A 15,023-nucleotide genomic window follows, 5' to 3' on the forward strand; every position below is an offset into this window, starting at 1 on the left:
AGGAAGAGCAACCTGTCCGTATACCCATGAGGCCAACTACATCTCTTCACCCTTTATTTCCCCTCTTCCTGACAACACAGGTTGGAATTGGATTGTTCTCTGAATTAAATCTACCCTCAATGGGTATTTTAAAAGTATAAACGTTACAATACCATCTGATCAGTTTACTTACTACTTTAGCTGGGTTAAGTGAGCAGGTACTAGGAGTAAAATTAGTAAGAGGTATGACTGAATATAAATATGACAAGTGAAAAAAGTAAATGAAATGCAAGAATTATGCATTTGACAAGCACCACATGAAGAGTTTACGAAGATATGTACAACCAGAGTAAGTCAACTGTAAACAAGTCAAGTGTTGATATACACAATGTTCACCAAGAAGATGTCATTGTTGCCAAACATGCTACAGGTTTTTTGTTAAGCTACAAAACCCTAAGAAATACAGAGAACTTAGTGAAACCTAAAGAAACTATGCCAGTGGAGTTGTATGAAGATAGTGATTTGATTACATATCTCTCTGTGAAATAAAAACAAACAAACAAAACAAAACACATATCTGCCTTCAAATGTAAACACCTCCCGAGTCCTGTCTTGGCTAAAGAAATAACTGCACTATCTAGGACAGAATGAAGGTGAAAAATAAGGACATAGAGAGTTGTATGCAAGGTCATAGAGGCAATACTAACTGTATGGGATTTGTGTGGCAAGGTTTTGGTAGCGGGGAGGTTACAGGAGTGGCTTCTGTGAGAAGTCGCTAGAAGCTTCCCCCATGTCTGACAGAGCCAATGCCAGACGGCTCCAAGACAGACCCACCGCTGGCCAAGGACGAGCCCATCAGCAAAGGTGGCAGCACCTCTGTGATAACATATTTAAGAAAGGAAAAAAAAAGTTGCAGCAGCACAGAAACTGCAGCTGGAGAGAGGAGTGAGAACATGTACGAGAAACAGCCCTGCAGACACCCAGGTCAGTGAAGAAGGAGGGGGAGGAGGTGCTCCAGGCGCTGGAGCAGAGATTCCCCTGCAGCCTGTGGTGAGGCAGGCTGTCCCCCTGCAGCCCACAGAGGTCCACAGTGGAGCAGATATCCACCTGCAGCCCAGGGAGGACCCCACGCCAGAACAGGTGGGAAGCCCACGCTGGAGCAGGCTCCTGGCAGGACCTGTGGACCCATGGAGAGAGGAGCCCACGCTGGAGCAGGTTTGGTGGCAGGACTTGTGACCCTGCGGGGGACCCACACTGGAGCAGTCTGTGGCCTGAAGGACTGCACCCCGTGGAAGGGACCCACGCTGGAGCAGTTCATAAAGAACTGCAGCCCGTGGGAAGGACCCACACTGGAGAAGTTCGTGGAGGACTGTCTCCTGTGGGAGGGACCCCACGCTGGAGCAGGGGAAGAGTGTGAGGAGTCCTGCCCCTGAGGAGGAAGGAGTGGCAGAGACAGTGTGTGATGAACTGACTCCAACCCCCATTCCCTGTCCCCGTGCACTGCTGGGGGTTAGGTAGAAAATTTGGGAGTGAAGCTGTGCCTGGGAAGAAGGGAGGGGTGGGGGGAAGGTGTTTTAAGATTTAGTTTTACTTCTCATTCCCCTACTCTGGTTTGATTGGTAATAAATTAAGTTAATTTTCCCCAAGTCGAGTCTGTTTTGCCCTTGATGGTAATTGGTTGAGCAATCTCTCCCTCTCCTTATCTTGACCCACAAGCCTTTTGTTATATTTTCTCTCCCCTGTCCAGCTGAGGAGGGGAGTGATAGAGTGGCTTTAGTGGGCACCTGGCATCCAGCCAGGGTCAACCCACCACACCAACTGACCTGCAAACAAAAAGATGTAGAAGAAAAAGATAACAATTATCAAGGAACACATCTACTAAAAGCCAATATGAAGAAACAGAGAGTAAGTTTAAGAATATGTTTATCCTTTTGTCCTTTTCAAGACACCTTACTGAAATGAACACATAAGCTTATTTTATCAAGGAAAGTGAAAAAGCTGAAAAAGGTATCATATATGCAGTTCACTGTTCCTGCAAACAAGCGAGCCGAGATTGCTTAATTGTACAAAGGCGTATCCAACACAAATGCAGAAAAAAACAACTCAGCGAATAGCATTATGACCATGACAGAGAACTACAGATGCCTATACTGTCCCCTCTTCAATTCAGCACTGCCTAACTCAGTAATAGTGGAGACAGTTTAATTCTGAAAAAGTGAGATTATCTCTAACCACGAGAGCAATCAATGTGTTAAAGTAAAGCTAAGGTGAAGAAAAGCTCCAGACTGTAGTGCCAAGCAATTATTGGAGGACTGCTAGAAGACTACTTTCTTAATTTCTTTCTGAATAAAAGGAAGGAATACACAGGGTTAGTGCCAGAAAGTCAGGACCTGGGAGTGGTTTTGTTCCTTTTTATTTAAAGGAAGAAATTGTCAATAATAAATTTCAGAGAGCTAGCCAAACACACAGTGGAGGAAGTTTTTAAAAACTGGTAATGTAAGAAGCAAAATGGGGGAAGGCAAAAATCATTGCAAGAGAGAAGTTGAAAAAATAAAACACCTTCTCTAAATGGCTGGTTTATACTTCACATCTCTGTTAGCACCACAACAGGAGAAAGCACTCATAAGAAAAAGCTGGCACGTGAAATGTCAGGCATGCGTATGTTCTGGGGTCACAATCAGGTAGTTTGTTAGTGAGAAGCTAGAAGGCAAGGACAGAGGAAAAGCTAAGACCGTATTATCAAAAAACCTTGCAAATGAAAAATAGTAAGAACACACTTTACAAATAATTTTTTTTATATTTTGCCAAAATACTTCACGGGGTTCTCCTGCACATAAGGATGCAAGAGTTGATTTTATTTTTTTTTTTTCTTCATACAAATACACAAAATAGGAAGAACGGAATATGAATGAATGAGATATGAAGTGCATATCTGCCATTAAAGTAACTGCTTTAAATGCTATACTAATTAGATTCTGTGTTATAATAAAGTTAGTGGAATAAGTATCTATCTTGACTATAAACAGAAGTTCTTTTTCCTCTTAACCACTTATGGACAGTATCTTGGCTCTGAGAAGCTGTAAGCCAGCCTAAGTGCATTTGAGACTACATTTGCAGGAAGGAAAGAAGACTTTGAGAGAACTTCTTGGTAATACACAAGCACCTGTTATTCAGGAAGGTCACCTACCAGTACCAGGACAAAGGTCAGAGAACCCTACAGCTAGTCTTACCTTTAAACTTTCTACATATGATAAAACAAGCTCAAAAACCCGGAAAGATAACTTGTCACCAGCACAACCCAGTTCTTCATCTCCTTCCAAATGCAGACCACCCTTATGTTGCATCACACAAACTCTCAGTCAATGTAACTCTTCAGATCGGAATTTTTTCAGGTAAAAGCCATAATCTGTCACAGGTACAGATAACACTCAATTCCACCTGTCCTGGTTTCAGCTGGGATAGAGTCAACTGTCTTCCTAGTAGCTGGTACAGTGCTATGTTTTGAGTTCAGTATGCGAAGAATGTTGATAACACTGATGTTTTCAGTTGTTGCTCAGTAGTGTTTAGACTAAAGTCAAGGATTTTTCAGCTTCTCATGCCCAGCCAGCGAGAAAGCTGAAGGGGCATGTGGGAGACTTCATGGAAAATGGGGGACATTTCTTTGAGCCTGATTATTTAGAGTTAGCATAAGTAGGCCGCAGTTACCATGAGTGGGCCGGAGTACGTGACAGCTGCAGTATAAACGGACTTTGAACCACCAGAAAAACAACGGACATGAGGAACTTGGACAGTGGAGCAATTAATAAACAAGATAACAGAACTGCAGAGGCAAGAAGGAGCTGCAAGAGCTTTAACGCAATTAAGAAAGCTGTCATTTCGGCTTAGAGCATTTAACTGCGGGATGGGGACTTAGGAGTTGGTTTGTATCTTTGTTAAAAATCGGGGTTTCTTTTATTCTTGTATATTTTATTAGGTATAATGTTGCTTTTACTGTGTTTAATTAATTGTGTTCATAGATCTTGTAGGTCACCTTGACCAACATAACAGGTCAAGATTCTCGGTGCATTGCAACCGCATCACAAAACCCATGAACCAGTAGACAGGATGGCTATGACTCGTGCAGGGCGGCTGGCCAGCAAGCACATGCGTCATAGGCTCCCCATGTTGCAACCGAGGCAGATTTTGGCACCCGCTGGCCACGTGTGCTGAAATCCATTCCTCTGCAAATGTATAAATACCAGGATTTTCCAAAGAGCATCAGGCTGGTGTACGGCAAGGCCATCATTGCCTCCATGGGGACGCCCATGTAAAGCTGGCACCTACCAATTGCTGGGCCGAGTTTGCGATGCAAGACGGCATGCAATGTTGCAGAATCGAGCTGCTATTGATTTTCTATTGCTAGCACATGGTCATGGTTGTGAAGATTTAGATTGAATGTGTTGTATGAATTTATCTGATCACTCTGAATCGGTCCATAAAGCTATACAAAAGATGAAGGACCAAGTTCAAAAACGGCAGGTTAGTGATGGTTTGGGATGGTTAGACAGGCTGTTTACCCATTGGGGAATTATGGGATGGATAAGAGATCTGTTAAAAATGTTGGGAATTGCTTTGTTAGTATTGGTAGTCTTGTTATTAATTATCCCTTGTATACTCAGTTGTTTAGGAAGGATGGTACAGAATGCAATGGCTAAAGTCTGGATTGTTCAAAAACAAAAAGAGGGATTTGTGGGATACTTGGAAAGTAATGGGCACACAGTGAACAATCCAGACTCGATAGAATTGATCAATTTGTGAGCCAAGGATGTTTTGTAGGCAGCAGACTTCAAGGATGCTTTGCTTGTGGACACATATTTAGCTAACGGTAGTAAGAGCATTCCAGACGCCTTTAGAAGGCCTTGAACAGAATAAACAAGAAGACAAAAAAAGATACCAATTAGAAGAACACAGGTGCGCATTCCACGATAAAGGGAACTTGGCACAAAGAACCTCAATTCGGCAGCTTATCTTGACCAATTAGACTGAGACAAGTTTCGCATGTTTTAGTTAATACAACCAGTTATGCCTTATGTTTATGCGCGTGTACAGTGTTGATATAACCAATCATTAGGTGTAACTAGGCGCGTGGACAGCTCATGCTAACCAATCTCTAATTTGCTTATGCGTGAACAGTAACTAGAATGAACATATAAACCGAGCTATCTTGGCAATAAAGTGGCATCTGCTTGATCATATTGATTGTGCGCAGTGTCCGTGACTTCCGCGTCAACAGGGGCACAAGAAGTTGGCACAGGACACAGCCAGGGCACCTGACCCAAACTGGCCAACGGTGTATTCCATACCATGTGACGTCCCATCCAGTATAGGAATGGGGAAGTGGGGGCTGGGAATCGCTGCTCGGGGGGCTGGCTGGGTGTTGGTCAGCGGGTGGTGAGCAATTGCACTGCGCATCATTTGTACATTCCAATCCTTTCATTATTACTATTGTCATTTTATTAGTGTTATTATCATTATTAGTTTCTTCTTTTCTGTTCTATTAAACCGTTCTTATCTCAACCCACGGGTTTTGCTTCTTTTTCCTGATTTTCTCCCCCATCCCACTGGGGGGGGGGGGGAGTGAGTGAGCGGCTGCGTGGTGTTTAGTTGCTGGCTGGGGTTAAACCACGACACCACCACAGGCTGAAAAAGGTTCGTCATGACTGTCTTCCCTGGTAAGAGGATACAGACGCTTATTTGTCAGGGGATGCAATTAAGGGCCTCAGCACCACTTCAGGTCCTTCATTAATCAGAACACGGGTATGAGAAAAATCATCCTTTTCCCTTTAGGTAATGGGACAGGTCTACAGCAGAACTTTAAATCAACTCATGCCCTGACCATCACTAGGCAGTTCTTTTAATCCTCCCATCAACCCTTCCATGCATACTCAGGCCTGTGGAAGCCCCTACTCAGATAAGCCCTTCCAGAAATCTGATATTTTTAAGAGCCTGCATTTTATTTCTTCCTGGCTGGTCAACTCATAGTTGTCAATCGTGGATTCTCTTGGTTTGCACGTTAGTGACTTTATTCCTTTTGGACAGATCATCTCTTCAGATATTTAAGGTTTTGTATCTGGCTTCTATTACAAAGTGCCTACATAACTTTAGAGTAAGTGCCCTATAAACAGAAAGCAAATGAATACACTGCAGAAATTATTACAAATGCATGTCTATGAAATACAGAAAGGCGTACATACAGGCAAACTAGCAAACACTTAAAAAAAAAATCATTCAGCTATCCACTTAACAAGATGATTTTGTTTCTCCTTTTCCAATTCCTAACTATGAAATAATTTTAGCATGCCTTTCTGACATTAGAGATGCCCTCATCCTAAGCTGTTTATCTTCGCATCCTCAGAGACAACCTTAAACAGAGAAGGGAAGGAACAGACATTCAAAAAGAGGGAATATGTTGGAAGAAAGGCTAAATTAAAGCTTAGTTGGAAACTGTATTTAAGTATCTGTCTAGGTGAATACCAAAACAAACCTATTTACCTTTCACATATTTTTCTAAGAGCTCTTTTCTTACTCTATCTAATTACAAAATATGTATGTTTAAGGAGTGACTTTTCTCCCCCGTGGCTCTGCAGTGAAGTCATTATGCTCACATTGCGACTTAGTAATCCTTCTCCTTGGAAAAGATCATTATAATAACAATAATATGATTACACTAGAGGGTCAAAGAGACTGATTTGTGAGAGGCAATGCTATTCTCCATGGGAGCTGATGGATCTTAGATGGATAGAGGACTCCACAACCAGAATATCTCTGCCCTACTTAGGGAGCAGCATATATTGCTCTTTCCAAATCCAAATGCAGACCATGACCAATATGCATGATGAAACTAACTTCTTCTCTAGATCTTTTATTACAGTTCTTACACATGGCCTCTGGAGGCTATTCAGCCACTCTTCTCAGAAAAGCTGTCACTACCAGGTCTGTTTTATCAAGATTTGCACAGAATTAGAGACTACAGCAATCATATTTTTTACTTCATAGTAAGTTTTGCATAGTTATTTACTGTGTTTGCTGTCATGGAGCTTATCCTTGTGACCACTGAGCGACGAATTTTCAAAGCTCCTTTGACAGCAGTTACCTTTCCTGGAAGAATCAATACCTTGAAGAGCTTTTGTACGAAAAGTTGCTCCATACAAAAAAAAAAGAAGGGGTCCGGAACAAAAGCAATCCTGGGACTGCAATTTTAAGCTGAAAGCCAATTCACATGAAATAGGCAGTATGACTTTATGAGTGGAAATCCTGGAAAACTGCCTCTATATAAAGAGGCAAGCTTTTCCAGGGCCTACTCCATTCTGATCTGACTGCTAAAGGGAATAGTTACCCCAAAGCCAGTAGTGGTAGGTACAATGTGGAATTTTATCATCTTGTTTCACTGCTTTGTTTCTGACTTCCCAAGCACTTTTCTTTTTATTACAAAACAGGATGGCATAAAAACTGACTTAAAATTTACACCTAGAACAATAATCTGGAGGCCATTTCTTTACAAATCCCTTACGATTCAACACATCTTCAATAATAAAGAACACAGAGGATTAGTGGAAGCTGGATGACTTTCTGTATAAAAGCAATTTTTTTTTTTAAAAAACATTTACCCACATTTGAAACACCCTCTTTAAGATGTATCTATTTTATTATTATCTAATTATTTAGCTACAATGATTTCACATTATCTTTTGATGGAAGGATTTGTGTTCACTCAGCCACAGGCCAATACCTTTCCCCAATAAGCCTTCTAAAGCCAGCTGTACTGCACGGTTTCAAACAGACTAAATTTAGCCAGTTCTGTTCATCAGAGGAATGCTGTGTGTCAGCTACATCAAAGCCCAAGGGCAGCCTGATAAACACTGAATACAGGTCACGTAGCTCTGTAGCTAACAAACTCTAAGAGAGCTTGTACTCGGGGGCATTCAAAGCAGTTTTGTCATCAACAATCTAGTATCCCTTGAGCCCCCATGTCGTTTCAGTTGCCAGGCAACGCTGGTGTTAATGTCTTAGAGGAGAAAAACTTACCAGGCATCTGGCCGTTCATCTGGTTCTGCATGTGTGGTGCAGGAGGGCCCCCACCTACCATACCATCTGAAGACATGTTGTGCGAGCGCGGAGGTGGGGGAGGGCCGCTCTGACTCATCCCTCCCGGACCCATAGGCATATTCTGTGTGGGTGGCTGAAAGGAGACAGTTTAGTCAAACACGAGAAGCAGTTAGTCTGACAAATATATTATATGTACATATGGTACAGCAGTTGCCTATATTGTTCAGCGGGGTATGAAAGAAAGCACTGAAATGCATTTCTTGCTCTGATACATTTAACTCCTCCCAATATTAATTTTGGCAAAACACTTAACATTTCAATCAATTTTACGTGAAGTATTACATGCAGACAACACCACAGCACCTTCAAGCACCGCTTTATAATAATAAAAAAAAACCCCCAAACAAATCAATGCCTCATTAAAAAATTATATCTGAACAGTTTAAGATTGCTGGAGTCGCTCCCTCCCACATGCGCACAAGCTTGCCTTCAAAGCAACATTTGGTGAACAGAAAAATAACTCTTCCATTATAATTCTCTCACATCAACAATTTGTTACTGTTAACAGACCTTGCACCAGGACAAAACAGGTACAACAAGAGATGAAAGCCTCTGAATAATCATAGAGTAGCAAAAAATTTGCACCTGGGTGTGGTAAAATGTTTGCAATCTCTTCCCCTCTCTCCCCCGAAGCGCTGAAGGCCTAGTTCATAATTTTGTGCCAAACACCCCCTACAGACTGGAAGCACATTAGTGCTGGCCTCCAAAGGTCCAGAGACAGCTGCCTAGAAAGGATGTTTTTGGCAAATTTCCTAATGAAATTGTGAGGAAAATAACTGAATAACCTTGAGAGTTCAAAGAGGGAGAGCAAGAAAAACAGTAAATACAAGGGGGAATTCACTAGTAGGTTCTACTCACGGCAGCGTAAGGAGATGCAGAGACTGCTAGTAGCCAGCTTCATTCTCCTATTAAAAACACCTGTGACTGTATGATCCTCTTCACATACCTTAGCCAAATGCTTTCAGGGGAATGAAAATCAGCTCTGAGAGAGCAAATCCCTGGATCTCTGGCTTCTGAGGACCCTCTCTAAAAGGCCGTAACTATTCATGCAAAACCCTTCCTGCGAGACAAACGTTTCTGTATTTTTCAACATTTCTCTTCATAGAAAGAACCAAGGAGGTGATGCCTAACTACCCATCTCGCCCAGCCCCCCTTATACCTACACCTATTCATCAGGACATTCATAAAGACAAGATGTAATACAGTGGAAAAGAGTAACGCTTTCCAAATGAGTGTAAGGCAGGACCCCTTTTTGGCCTTGGAGATGGCAATATCTGGGTAATACAGACACACACACAGATGTATTCACTTCCCAGGGGAAGGGGGTAACGGTATTAATTTATTTTCTCAACATTTCCTCAAATACCTCAAGCAGGTATTATTTTCCCTGCAATATTTTTTAAAATTCCTCCAGAAATTAGTGAAAGGCTTTTTTTCAGCAGGAGGAAGGAAGGAGATGAAGGAAAGAAAATGCAAGCAAGTAGATGACTTCTCTTATTGAATTCCTTTCATTCCTCCACAATTAAGAGAATGACCTTTTATAAGCAAGTTTTTCCCCCACCCTATAGCAGAACTGGCAGAAGGTAGAAAAGGTAAAAGTGAAAGGCAGCTCTAATCTGAACAGTGGGAGTGAAATGCTGCTCCATTTTGCTCCATCTTCCTCCACTAGTCAGCAACAAAAGTAAGGCTGCTTCAGTTAAGCCTTCCCTCCCTTCACTTTCAAAAGCTCACTATCATCCTACTTTTGCATCTAACAGATATTATGTAAACCTGATATACAGAGAAACAAACAAAAAAGAATACAAAGAGAATATTTTAAAATTTTTATTTAGAAAGTATGTTTTGGAATACTAGCAAAACCAACACACTTGGTACCTCCACACAAGCAGCTAGAGCTCAGAGCCTAACAACCCCCCCACGTCACCAGAGAGCAAAGCCAAAAACCATTCAAGCTGAAATGTCTTCAGAATTAAAATGAACTTCTTAGATTCCAAGTATAAATGATTAGTAAATCCAACGCTCACACAACATGCTGATAATGAAAAATACTATAAAGTACTAAAAACCATTAGATCACACCTAGGTTTTAGCTATCCTGCAGGTGTTATTGCACAAACACAGGCATGCCCTTATGCATGGAAAGAGGGACAAAAAAACCTCCAAAGGTTATTTGAGACAAAACTATATTCCAACTCTGAAATTTATTCTCGAAGTTTTCAAAACAACTATTGTTTAACACTAAGACAAACACTGCAGTGATCAAACAACAGTGTTGAGGGCACAAAAATTCAAGGACAGTGAAAAAAAAAGTATTGAGGATTTTAAAAATCCCATTAGATACAAAAACCTGCAAGAGACTTCACAAACCACAGGGAACTGAGAACTGAGGGAGTTATTAAAAACACCCAAAAAGATACTACCAGAAAATAATTTAGCAAGAGGAGCTTCTGAATATGGACACAGCCCAAAGACCTGGGTGAACCCATTTCAGATCTTGAAAATAATGCAAGAAAAAGGTCCAGGCTGCTAAAAAATGCAATCTTCCATTAAAATAAACTACCCCATAAGATGACTAGAAGGTAGGCGAACGCTGTACCTCTTGTTATAAAAAAGTAGTAGGACCAATTCTAGGAATTGTAAGTCTGTGAGTCTTGTTCCCCAAGCTACAAGTAAATTGATGAAAATAATTAGAGTATTATAAAACTCCAAGGATGACGAAAATAAAGATGGGTTAGTAAAGCGTCAATAGAGGGAAGTCGTATCTTTCTAATCTATTAGAAATTTTCAAAAATATAAATTAAACCACTTAGCTGCATATTTAACAGATACTTCTTAATGCAAGTTTTTTGACACAGCTTTTTGGAAAAGTATGTTGCCCAGGGGTACGCACTTTCACTGATCAGAAACTGCCCAAAGGAAAGAAATAATCTTACATGAAGTTCAAAGAATACAGGAACACAGAGAGGTCACCTGAAAATATGTTAGTATATGTCAACATCTGAAGATTTTGCAACATTAATTACTGAAAACTGTGGAAGAAAGAATAAGCAGAATGGTGCTACATGAAATTCAACATGAATAAATATACAGCAATTACACTGAATTTTGAACCACTCTTTCTTCAGAAAAAAGAAACTCCTATTGTAACTAGTCCAGAAAAAAAAAGAAAAAAACCAAACAACAAAAAAACTGAGCACTACCCAGAGAGTTTGGTGTGAAAAAATAATAAAAAAAAAATCCATAAAAACTGTTCATAATACCTGTGTTTACTGTCTGCAGTACTTGATATATCAAAAGTGAGGTACAATATGCAAGGAAAAAATGCCATGGTATTTGTGATCATGATGTATGTTCGCTTTGAGGAAAGCAATCACAAAAAGATACTGCAAAAGCAGAAGGATTCCGAAAGACAGGCAACTAGTGATCAAAGACTTTGAATGTTATCACCTGAACCAAGTCAAAAAGGACAGATTCCCCCCCCCCCCATCAAAAGGAAACAAACATAAGAGGCTATGACAGAAATACAATTTAATGTGCGATATATACAAAAAGTAGATCATCCAATTTATGCTTTAACAACAAAGAAAACCCCAGGAGAATAGTCAATAAATTGAGGAATAACATTAAACATACAAGACACCACATAAATCACATAAACCTGAGTAATTAATCAACACAAGACACTGAACAAAGTTTAAATAAGATTCAGAGATAATTACACATACATACATGCAATTGAAACAGTTATGTTATACAGTATATTATATAGGATATTTTAAAAGTGTGTTACAGGCCTTCATGTCAGGATCATAAACCAATCACTACCTGAGAGTTAATTAAAAAGAAATGCCTCCTGCAGATAAAATTATTTCCCAGTGAAATTCCTCCAGATTATTTTTCTACTGGCCACAGACAGAAGAAAACAAGAAAAAATTGTTTTAAAATGGCAACTTCCCTATTTCTATCAAGAGTTGATCCAGGCTTTTATGGGTGATAAACTTCTTTTAAATCAGCTTTAATTTAAAAAAAGAAATAAAAAACACCCAAACCAAAAACTCAACACCAAAACCCCACAAAACCTGTGTCATTTAACCTTTTTTGTTCTTTACAGAAGTTAAGGAAATTTACTAACCCCAGTAACATGCACTATGCATGATAAAAATACAAAATGACCAGAAAGTACTCAAAAGCCAAATACTAAGAAAAGAAAAAATAAAAAGAACCCCCCCGCCACCCTTTATGAAAGGAAAGTTACCCAACATGAACCCTACCCATTCAGTCTAGGTATGAAGGGTGAAATTGCATCCAAATGTAGTTAGGTTAACAGAACCAAAGGCAAGGCTACTCTCCTACTTCTGCTGGATGAGTGACAGAAAGGAATGGAAATTAAAATCACTGCCAATTTTATTCCAATTATGAAGTAGAAAATGTTAAATATTTTACTATCAGTAAAAAGTAAATTGAAGAATTAGATGCAAGATGTTGGACATAGCTTCACTTGCTAAACACTGATTTTTGGCTTACTTCCCCAAAAACACAGATTACAATTTATAGCTGCTATGAGCATTTAAAATTTATCAGAGCATGAAAAAAAAAATTATAAGCTGTTTTGTCCAACTTTGGAAATCTGAACTGGAAAAAAATTGGAACTGACCTGCAGTTGTAACCAAAAAAAGAGACAAGAATAAAACCCATGAGATTTTAACTGACAACTTTCAGCAAACAAAATCCTACTAAACCCAAAAGTTATTTGAAAGCATACACTTAAAACAATAACCAAACTGCTTTTTTTTTTTTTTAGACTATTTTCTCTTAAATAATAAATTAGATCACATGCAAGACAGCAAACAATAAAAGCTGCCATGGTGGAATTGTACACCTGGAACTTTCATCTATCATCTCTTCTCTGCCATATCAGATTTTTCTTACCATCAATAGCAGGTTGAAAGATTTGTTTATGGAACATTTATTGTTATAAAAACTGAGGTGGAATACCAACTCAGTTATCAATAAAATGTAAAAGACAGGAAATGCTGTTAAGCACATTAAAACACGGTACTGTTAATCAATACAAATAGCAATAGATATTTAAAGTGCACCATCAAAAATACAATTTTCTTGAAATTGTTTCAGAATAAAAATTAAAAGCTACATGGAACACAAACATAAAAGCCTTCTGATCTTTCCAAGAGAAGCTCTAACTCAGGATTTAATCAATCATCTTTGTTTTCAGTTCTCAAATACCATTTTCTGCAAAGCAAAATATCCCATCCCAGGAGGTACCCTGCCCTGCTAGTATCACATTGCTAGTATCACAGCAGCTGTCCCAGTCTCAGAGAACAGTACTCTGTTGATCAGTGGTGATGTCACCTGCAGAGTACTTACTGAGGTGTCAGACTGGGAAATAAGATCATAAAGGAATAATTTTTGAGATTTGAAAGGGGCTAAATTTATTTAATTGGGTTACAACTCTTCTTCAACAAGGTGCAGGGTATTCTAGTACTGAGAGTATCTCAATTGAAAAAAATGAAAGAACCTGTATCAATTCTCAGCAAGTGTAATATTCAGGAGTAGGGAGGGTTTCTACATGAAAAGCATTTACAATCATGTCTAAATAGTGAAGTTAATTACAAATACAATTTGTGCTTTCACTGTTGGGAGTACCAGCTGTGACACTAGCAGTAAGGAATTCTAAATTTACAATGACAACCGGTTTCTAAATCTTGATTTAGATCAGTATCTTAAAAAATCAGAGAAACTCTGAGTTAATATTCAAACAAAATGTTAAAATAGTGCACAATGTAATACTTAAAAGCTTTGTTCAAAAAGGAAATTGGAATCTTTAGTTGTTTCAAATTGCATATATCACTGTATAAAAATATTTCACTGTACAAATATTCTTTTGCACCATTTTAACAACCCGAAAATTTAACCTTAAAATACTTAATGTCCACATAGCAATAGTTCTTCTGATACTTAAAAAATAATCACACAAAATTCTTAACTCTTTATATAACTACAAATTATTTAAATCAAAAGTTGAATAATCTGGTATGAATTCAGATGGTTTTATTTTAAGTGACTACGAGTAAGTTAATTGTGGGCGTTAACTTGGGGAGCACTGAGCTACAGAAACTAGATGACTTCAGAGGTACTCTATAATTCCCCCATAAAACACAGTTCATATCTGTCCTCAAAAGCAGGAGCTTTCTGTTCTACAGCTGTTTACCTCCTGCATCTTTGGCTTTTAAGGTGGTTTAATGTCTGGTCCAATATTTACAGGTTTTGCTTGCATTTAGCAACCTAAGAGAAAAATTCCATCTCTATTCCAGCTAGAAGGCCTTATATAAACTCAATTAAAGCAGAAAGAATCCTGCAGAACCCTCAGAGCATTTTGTTGGGAAACAGCAAAACCATACAGGCTAAAGGACTTGGCATCTATGTTACCAGACCGCCTGGTACAGCTCTGAGCAAACTGCCTAGGGTTGAAATAGGTATTTATTGTGCAGATGCTGTACTACAGAGAGGCAAATCACATATTCAAGTATGAATGAATTACACTTTAGAGCATACTCCCAATTCAAATTGGCTGCTATTTTTACTGATTCCTAAATCAGCCACAGAAGTTAGCAGGCAATGTAAGTAGGTTTTTGTGTACAGTGCACTAGCTCCCCATGTGGACACACCTGATTAGCAATACACACAAAGTAGCTTACAGAAGTTAGTGATCCTCTTGGAGTACACTAGTGGTCTATGAATTCACTCCTTGCTAACAACTTAAATTCCCATATTCTGATTTTTTTATTTTTAGTGAAATTGCTGGCTTAAGAAGCTCCCTCCGGCAGCTCTCCATTTCCCAGTAGTACCCTTTCAGTTGTGCCAACACAGCCATTATTAAC

General features: G+C 39.3%; 1 protein-coding gene across 4 annotated transcripts in view; it reads right to left on the minus strand.

Annotated features, from left to right (window-relative positions):
- SS18 (SS18 subunit of BAF chromatin remodeling complex) overlaps positions 1–15,023 on the minus strand; it is a 48,962-nt gene that overhangs the window by 22,492 nt on the left and 11,447 nt on the right. For all 4 annotated transcript variants that reach the window (XM_052787472.1, XM_052787475.1, XM_052787474.1 and 1 more), the window contains exon 4: positions 8,044–8,197. In XM_052787472.1, the coding sequence (XP_052643432.1) occupies positions 8,044–8,197 (154 nt within the window). The remainder of the gene's footprint in view (positions 1–8,043; positions 8,198–15,023) is intronic.

The sequence above is a fragment of the Harpia harpyja genome, chromosome 5 (assembly GCF_026419915.1).
Source record: "Harpia harpyja isolate bHarHar1 chromosome 5, bHarHar1 primary haplotype, whole genome shotgun sequence".
NCBI classification, from domain to species: domain Eukaryota; kingdom Metazoa; phylum Chordata; class Aves; order Accipitriformes; family Accipitridae; genus Harpia; species Harpia harpyja.